General features: G+C 42.4%; 1 protein-coding gene across 1 annotated transcript in view; it reads left to right on the top strand.

The window, feature by feature from the left end:
* Positions 1 to 3,851: 3,851 nt before the first annotated feature.
* Positions 3,852 to 9,360, top strand: part of SOHLH2 (spermatogenesis and oogenesis specific basic helix-loop-helix 2) — a 47,813-nt gene continuing 42,304 nt past the window's right edge. The window contains exon 1 of the mRNA XM_059378031.1: positions 3,852 to 3,899. Within this exon, the coding sequence (XP_059234014.1) occupies positions 3,852 to 3,899 (48 nt within the window). The remainder of the gene's footprint in view (positions 3,900 to 9,360) is intronic.

Genomic DNA, 9,360 nt, shown 5'->3' with positions numbered 1-9,360 from the left:
AATGAGTAGCATTGTGAAATAGAGGACAGATCATAGACAGAAAGACCCGAACCCAAGTCTACATAGACCAGGCAGCTACTGATGTATTCAGATAAGTGCCTGCTGTGAGCCAGGCTAAGGTGATGGCAGCGGATAGTACAGACAGATTCTCTGTGCATGAGAGGAGAGAAAGATAAGTAAAAACAAATGCATGTGCTATGTAACATAGAAGGGTGCTATAAAGAAAAATCGAGTAAAGGATTAGATTCTGATAGGGAATGCTTGTGGTGACTTCATATCAAAAATAAATGAAATGGAGCAATCTGAGGGGAAAACAGATAAGAACATTCTAAGCAGAAGAAAGAACCGGGATGAAATGTTGATTTGCACTTACCTGGTACTCTCCAAAGGAGGCAGTGTGACTAGAGGTCTTGAAAAGTCGTAAGAATGGCAAAAGATACGTACGGTTGGAGAGGTAGAGTCAGATGATATAAAGTCTTGTTGGACATGGAAAAGAATTGGGATTTTTTTTCTGAGGGGATGATTTTGAGAAAGGGAGCTAATATTTCAGTTTCTATTTTCAAAGATTATTCTGCCTCTTCTATAATGAATTGCTTGAAAGGAGAAGGGGAAGTTGGCATATGTGGAAGTAAAATCACCTTCCTCAGTTAACATTATGAAAATATCCTTGCTTATAATTCTGTAATAGAGCTTAATGGTTAGTCAAGTTACGGTAGACTCCTGGATTTAATATTCCAAAGATAGTGTAAGCATAGTGTTCTAAAGTGTATTATCTCCCAGGTTTCGACACCAAATTTTAAAAAAATGAATTTAGTGCATTATTAAATGTAAAAAATTGTTAGTAAAATGATTGCAATTAGTTATTCCTCTGGCTTACTTACAAGAGTCCTACTTTTTAGAACATTGTTCGGGCCTCAGCATCTTTGAAAGGGAAGGGCAATTAGGTAATCTCTAGGGTCTCGTGGAGTTCTGAATTTCTGTGTTTCTGAGAACAAGCCAGGTAAGCATAATACTGGACATAGCTTTATATATATTAGTTCCTGTAAAATAGCTGGATGGAAAAATTCCCAACATTTTAAACATAGGTTCTTTTCAAGAGCTCATTTGAACAGACCATTATACTATAGTACTTACAAACCTATTCAGGGTTGTTTGCTTATTGTGAAGAATACACAGTTGGAAGGGAAAATAATGTAAAGCATATACTCTGAATGCTAATAATCTTAAATGACCAGAAAACCATATATTTAAAAGTTTTTATTTATTTATTTGAGAGAGAGCAAGAGAATATGAACAAGGTGAAGGGCACAGGGGGAAGCAGACTCCCCACGGAACAGGAAGTCCGATTCGGTGCTTGTTCCTGGGACTCCAGGACCATGACCTGAGCCAAAGTCAAATACTAAACCAACTGAGCCACCCAGGGACCCCAGAAAGCTGTATTTTAAGAAACAACTTAATTTGGAGTGCCAGTTTTATTTTTATCTGAGAGAGAGAGTGCAAGTGGTGGGGCGGGGCAGAGGGAAAGGAAGAGGATCTCAAGCGGATCCCACACTGAGGGCAGAGCCCAACGTAGGCTGGGATCCACGCCCCTGAGATCATGACCTGAGCTGAAACCAAGAGTCAGACACTCAACTGACTGAGGCACCCAGGTACCCCTTGAGTGTAGGTTTTAAAGTACATTTCTCTGTGTAGAATTATTCTTGTCCTATTTTATAATTCATCAGATTCAATTTTCCATCAAGAGTATAATTAGTGTATTATTTTTGGTAACTACAGAGAGCATCCATCTGCCCACTTTGCTGCCCAGTAATATATGTATGACTCAATGTTAAAGGTGACAAAGAATTAAATGCTTTGCATTCTATGTTATAACTTAGAAGGTTTATAGTAGAGTTTCTCAATCTCAGCACTCAGGACATTTTGGGTCAGATAATTCTCTGTTGTACGAGGCTGTCCTGTGTATTATGGGATGTTTAGTAGCATCCCTGACCTCTACCTATTAGATACCAGTTGTGACAACCAAGAAATGGCAAATATCCCTTGGGGGGCAAAATCACCCCCAGTTGTTTTATAGAAGATATCTGCTTCTTTGTCTCTATTTTAGGAGATTGGAAACTTTTAAAATATCTAAGTTGATTCTATGAAGTTTGTAATCTTATATTTTGGATACTGGAGAGATTTCTTTTTTCTTGCTTTTTCCAACAAAGGAATGGTTATTCCTTCTCACATAGACTTGGGGGCATTGCCTCCTCCAATTTAAAAACAATGAGTTGGCTGCTGGGGTGGCTCAGTAGGCCACCTCTGCCTTCAGCTCAGGTCATTGATCTCAGGGTCATAGGACCCAGGCCCACATCCGGCTCTCTGCTCAGCAGGGAGCCTGCTTCCCTCTCTCTCTGCCTGCCTCTCTGCCTACTTGCAATTTCTTGCTCTGTCAAATAAATAAATTAAATCTTTAAAATAAAATAACAATGAGTCTGTGTCCATTACAGCAGTGTCTTTGTCAATATTAGATCAGATTTGCTCATCTCCACCCCTGGAGCAATGCCTTGATTATCATACAGGGGGGAAATGCTGAAAGCTGCCTCAGTTCACCCTCTGTCCCCAACACAGTGCTTGGGCACTTTTGCCCAATATTGGTAAAAAAACTAACTGCCGCAGATATTTATCCAGATACTCAGTTTCCTATTAACTGGAAAAACAAAGAGCCAAAATTCATTAACTATTAAAATGTGTACATATACTTCCAAAAATATTGCAGAATGATTCCATCAGAAACATCTGCACACCTTTTCTTCCCCCTCAAAATCAGAGAACTACAATAATATTTTTGCACGTTCTCATGGTCAATATCAGGCCTTCAGAACATAGCACGACCTGATCAGGGAACCAACCAAAGACTTGCCCAGATACAGCAGGCACTGGTAATTCTAGGAGAGCACATTTGTGTAACATGTTCAAGTGAAATCCAGAGTCTAGGGAAATCCAAAGTGACAAACCACCAGATACCATTCTCTACCTCATTCTCATGCACCACCCCCCAAACCTTAACTTTTGGCAATGGGAACAGTAGTTAAGACCTGCCAGAGAAAGGATTCCCCTACAGGTCCTGGCACTCCCATCAAATGTCTAGCAAAGGCTGAATAAATTGAGTTACACAGCAAGAGCTACCAGAAGGCTTTTTGGGATTGTTGAACTTTCCCAGTTGAGAAAATGGGGACCATGTGGAGTGGCCAGACAACATGAAATGCTTCTAAATATTTAATTTCTTAGTGATTGGGAAAGAAAGCACTAACAGCACTTGCCTTCTCTAGCCTCTACGTATATTTATCAAGGATAAACAACAACAACAACAAAAAGTTTGCTAATCCTTAATCTTTAAAACTTTAAAGATTTCCCCTAAGATATAAAGATTTTTAGAGCAGCCCGAGCGAGGCAACGCTTCCGCTTTCTCCGGGCGAGAATGGCATTCTACTAAAGCCTGGCGCTGTGTGACCGCCCCGCATTACGGGGACTGGAACTGGGTGTGGGCGGCGTGCCGGTGACGCAGTGACAGGGTCTACCAAGGACCCCTCAAGACACCCTGGACAGCCCTCTCCCTGGGAGCCCCCCGCAGCCCCTCCCCCAGCCCAGGGCCCCTTCCAGCAGCCTGCAGCTCCCCCAGGTGCCCAGGCCGGGGGCAGCAGGGCCACTTTAAGGCAGGCCGGGGCTAGGGGGGGGGTGGGGGCGTACGCACCCACAGCTGCGGACGACGAGCCATCAGTGCGGCGGAGCGGGCAGCCAGGACGCGGCGGCTTGGCCGAGTTTCTCCTGCGGTGAGGCTGCCCCAGGACCCGGCACGTGGGCAACGGGCCATGGCGGCCTCAATTACCCGCCCAGAGCGCGGCCAAATCTCTGGCCAGGTAAGAGGAGGAGGAAGGGGAGGCAGCTGCGTTGTTTGTAGCCGCGCGCGGGCCCTGAGCCCGGTGGCCCCCTTGGCCCGCACAGGCATCTCTCATTTGGGGGACGCCGAGGAGCACGGCTCCAGGAGGGCCACTTCCAGGGGCTTGAGCCGGTCCCCGAGGCGGGAGGCCGGAGAGGAGGCCGGCTGAGCGGTTTTGTTACACAGACATGCCTCTCGGGCGCTTGACGCTTCCCAAACTCCCAATTTTCAAGCCAGCCACCGGGAGGCTTACCCGGGAGCGGAACTTAGTAGGTATTCCAGAATGGGAATGACGACAACTTTGCTTTTACTTTGAATATAGGAAAGTGTTTTTAACCCGGGAAAGCTTATTTTGAGCATGCTTGTCTCTGCACAGCTTGGCATGCTTTTTTCAGTTCGCCTGCGGGCATTGGGTCCAAAAAGTCCTTGCGTGTCCTTCCCCAGGCTTACACCCAAACCGGCAGTTGTGCCTGGAAACCAAAGCCCGTTGGCGGGAAAAGGCATCTGTGCTGTTCACACATCCTCCCACCCTCCGGGGAACTCAAAAAGCCCACTGGCCTCTTTTGAAAGCACCTGATTTATCTTCCCCTTAGCAGAAGCATAAAACCATGACTGGTTTAGAATAAAAGAAAGAAAAAAAGAGGAAGGGAGGAAGGCAGGAAGGAAGGAAGTTAGTTGATGATGATTAGCCCTCCAGAAAGAGAGCATAAAGCCTCGCCCATTTCAGAAAGCAAGGCAATCTGGTGTTGGCTTTATTATTATTATTATTATTATTATTATTATTATTATTATTATTTCTGGATAGAGAAATAGGAGAAGCAAAACTTTTGGGCTGCCTGAAGTTTTGTTGCCCTTAGAATGTTCCGTGTACTTAAATCTCATTCCTTAAGCACAAGCTTTCTGAAATGACCACTTTGAAGCGGACCAGTTTAATCGGTTTTCTTAATTATTTCAAAACGGATGCACCAATTTAAACTCGAAGGGAAAAATAGTATTTTATGGTGCAGGATTAGGCAAAGCTGCGCAAAATGAAATTCTGCATAAAATATCTGATTATCTAGTTGTGCAGAAATGATCAAGGCTTCCTACCCTTAACGAAAGTCTGAAGCCCCAACCGAACCTTTTGTTTGCATTTGAAGAGCGGCTTGCTCAGTTTCTCCAGATAGAGCTGTTTAAATCCCTTGACTCCTGGGGAAACCGGAGGCCAGCAATTGCCCTGTGAGAGCACCAGCCCATGCAGCTGCTGCTGATTGTCAGCTCTGCTCCTGGTGATAAGAGTGACATAAATAACAACTCACTAAAATGGAGGAGTGATTTGCTTTAACTACTTCATCACCTGCTGTTACTAATTAAGGGTTTAGCCTGCTGCAGATTGCAAATGGAAATCCAGTGTTTTAAACATGGTGGAGACTGGAGTGCCCTGCGTGATGTTGTGATTTAGCAATCAGACTGAGTGGATACAGACCAGAGGTGACGATTGTGTCGAAATTTAAAAACTGCCTACACCTCAATGATCTATACCAAGGTGTTAGCAGTGTTTATCTCTGAAAGGTGGAATTGAAAATACTTTTTATTTCCTCTTTAGGCTTTTAAAAAAAAAAATTTCCAGTATTTCTCGATGTATATGCATTGCTTCTGTTTAAAAAAAAAAAAAAAAAAAAAAGTGCAGTAAGCAATTCAAATAGAAAAAAATTTCCCATGTAATAAAGTCCCACCATCATTTGAAGTTGTGATGCTCACAGGTGAAAATCTTGGATGTACTAAAAAAGGCAGTTTCCCAAAGCAAAATGTCATAAAGTTTTGTTCATTTTCATTTTATTATTCCTATCAGTGGATTCTTCTCATCACCTGTGTTCATATTACACTGCCAACAAGATATTTTTAACTGCATGAATATTCAGATTTATGTTGATTAGAAGCTATTCAGTTAATTCAAGTTACCTTAGGATAGTGGACTAGGACAGTGTTCTAATTTGTCTGATTGTTAACATTCCACGTGTGCTATGGCACCAATTTTGTAAGACAGGGAAGGAAGCCTTTGGCAGGAAAGCAAATAAGTTCTTTCCAGAGCTGCTTTATTTCATGCTCCTCTGTAAATTGCCTTGCATCATGGCGCAGAACTGTAGATGTTTATGCAAAACGGCCTGTTAGTGGTGCTGTATGGCCTTATCCCTTTCTGGATCTTTCCTCTCTGATCTCCCTCATGGCCTGCTCTTCAGAGCTTGCTCTTGACTTCTCTCCATAGTAGCTGAGAGATTCTGGGGAAATTAGCCACTGATTCCCTTCTGGGGGAATCCTGCAGTCAGAAGGATCTGCGCTGGTAGGAATGGGTTCAAGTTAACTGCTGTTTTCTGTTATTTAAGGCTTTTCTCCTCTTTGGGCCCTGTTTCCCCTTCTCCGTGGCTCAACATAATGAAAGAGCCATTTGATTTAGGATGGTTTTCACCACTTGATGGGGACACATGTGCCCCCTCTAATTCCACTTCCTTCCTTCCCCATCCGAGTGACTGGATGTTTTCTGTGTGCAGGCTTGGTATTATTTCAGAAAACATGGCCATAACTACCAAGTACAGGACATGGTCCTAACAGGGTAACAGCCTTTGGATTTAAGTATTACCACCTTCCAGACGAGGATCACAAGGGCCTTACTCAAAGCTGTTAGTAAGTAGCTGGACTAAGCAACAGAACCTGGTCTGTGTGCCTCGAAAGCCTTTGCCCTCTGCCCACAGCATCCAGCTCTTGGAAAAGAATCAGTAGTAGCTTTGGTAGAACTGAGGCTAATGCATGATTCTTCCTGTGCTCTGAAGACTGAAAGATTTGTATAGCAGCAGAAAAAAAGGATTAGAATGTCAGCCCCATGAAGGCAGGGACCTTGTCTGTCTGTTCACTTTGTATTTGCAGCACAGCATCTGCCACGCAGCAGGGGCTCAATAATTCTCTCTGGGGAGAGAATACAGATAACATTCATATTTAAGTGATGCAAAGTGGCAGGATGTTTTAAAGGAAAGAGAAAATAAATGTTGGTAGTAGAAAGTTTTATAGGTTATTAATAGCCCAGTACACCTTTTTATATATATTATTTTAGTGCAATTATTAATAGCACTCTCTTTCCCTCTCAAAAGTGTCTCAGTTTAGAAGATAAATGGACACCTTGTCTGTAGTAGATAGCTTAGTTTTGGACATTCATAGGTTGCTTCAGTTAACCACGTTAATTAAAAAGCAAAACCATAATTGCTCCTTTCATGATCACTTGTTAATGACCATTATAATTCTTGGCATTTGGTTCACAAAGGACTATATTGGTATAGAAGAAGCCCTGTGCTACAGTGGAGATTCATAATCTGAGCTCAAAGGCATCGCAGTAGCTTTGAGTCCCACATTGCTCCTAAAGTGCTATTGGAGATGGAGGATGTTTTTAAAATGAAAAGGAAACATTCTAGAAGGTTCCTGATACTCTGTACTGTAGAAATTCCCAAGTGTTATGCTGCCTTCTTAGAACATAGGACATTTGAGGGAAATAGAAGGAAATAAGGCTAGTAACATGGGTTCATACCAAGCTATTGAAAGGCTATGCTAAGGAGTTTGAATTCTTACCTGTTTAAAACAGGGTGGGGCAGGTGAATGAGACTGGGTCCTGATGGTGAATGGAGCACACAAATCAACCTCCTGGTCCCACCCAGACCCCAAAATAGGACATACTTAACCATGAGCTGATACCTTCAACAAGGAAATATGGGGGAAAAAAGGGAATGTGTGTGTGTGTGGCGGGGGGGGGGGGGGGGGTGATGGTGAGGGGGAGGCAGCAGGTAATCCAAATTAGAGGTCCAAGGTTGACTTAACCAAATGCAATGTACAGCACTTCATGGAATCTTGGCTTAAAGCAGCTTCTTTCTGACCATTAAAAAAAAAAAAAAAAAAAAAAATCCACAGGGAAACTTGAAATTTAGAAAGCAGATGTGATCAAATTGCCACTAAAAGAAAAGTACAAAACCATGGCTTAAAAGATCTAAAGAAGAAAGTCAGAGGGAAAACAATTCTAGTGGTAGGCGAGGCTGAATGTTAGAGGAAACTGATGAAAGTTGACCAGAGTGGGCTCACCTGGTGATGAATTAGGTATATGCAGATCACCTGGGCGAGGTGGGCCCCTAGACTCTCCCAGCTCACTCCTACTTCATCCTGAAGAGAATGAACTGTATGTGGGACCTGGGTTCCTAGTGTTGGTAATTTCCAGAACTTTATAATTGGCCAGGAGAAATAAAGGAATGGCAGGTCTGCCCGGGAAGGAAATAGACTAAAGTACTGGGCTTTCAGAGTATTGCCTTCCGTTATTATTTTGACAGTGAGCTGGCCTCAGGCTCTCTGGTCTCCAGCCTTGCTTCCACTGTCTTACCCATTCACACCAAGCCCACAGTTGTCCTTTCAAAGAAGCAGCCATTGGGGAGACTACTTGTACATGATGACTTCGTCCTTGATTCATACTTATGTCTGGATAACCAAGGATCTCCAGACATTAACAGAACTAGACACAAATGCAGACACTAGACACAACTATTCCAGAGACAGGTTATTAAGGGAATAGAAAAAACTTCTAAAATTCTGATTTGTATTCTCAGTGAGGGTATCACATCCTAAAAATAGCAAGTTATGAGGAAGTACCAAAAAAGAAAAATCTTAGAAGTGAGCAATTCACATTAAATGAACTGAAGTCATAAAAATCTTTGGAAGGACTGAAGAATGAGCTGGTGATATAAAAAATGAAGTTAAGGGACTCTCTTTGAGAAAAGCAGAGACAGGAAGGATCCATTGTGGATGTCCCACATCTAGGGGGAGATTGCCAAGGAGGGATGAAGACGGAGGGAATTGGGAAATGGAAGGAAACTTACAGAGCCAAAGTTCCACTGGTGCCAAGTAGGATGAATAAGACCTATGCTCAGACACATCCTAGAAAACCATCAGAACTGGTAGCGTAAAGAGAAAAGCACAGACGGGAAAACAAAGCAGCTCATTCTTTTTATCAACAACTGGATGCTAGATGAAAATGGACCAATAGCTTCAAGGTTCAGAGGCAAGGGATTTTTGACCTTGGAAATATTTACCAGATAAAACTAGCACTGGATTGTGAGCCCTAATGCCACTATTAAGTAACAGAAATAAAGGGCTTAACTCCTGAAGTCTTATGGGAACAGCAAGAGGGAAAAAAGAAAATCCAATCAGCCTAACAGAAGGCATGGGAAAAAGAAACATAATTACTGTGGATGGGAAACATGAAATAACCAATGAAGGGAATAAGACCATTTCACATTAAGTTATAAAAATTTTACAATTGATATTATATGATAATAGTTAATGTACATTAGTTAATGCATTAATATAATTAATTAAATTCCTACATTAAAACTAAAATCACAGATTATGGAAAGAAACCTAAAAATTCAGATACA

Source organism: Mustela nigripes, chromosome 15 (genome assembly GCF_022355385.1).
Source record: "Mustela nigripes isolate SB6536 chromosome 15, MUSNIG.SB6536, whole genome shotgun sequence".
NCBI classification, from domain to species: domain Eukaryota; kingdom Metazoa; phylum Chordata; class Mammalia; order Carnivora; family Mustelidae; genus Mustela; species Mustela nigripes.
The sequence above is the reverse complement of the archived record's forward strand: the minus strand, read 5'-3'. Positions and strand labels throughout refer to the sequence as shown.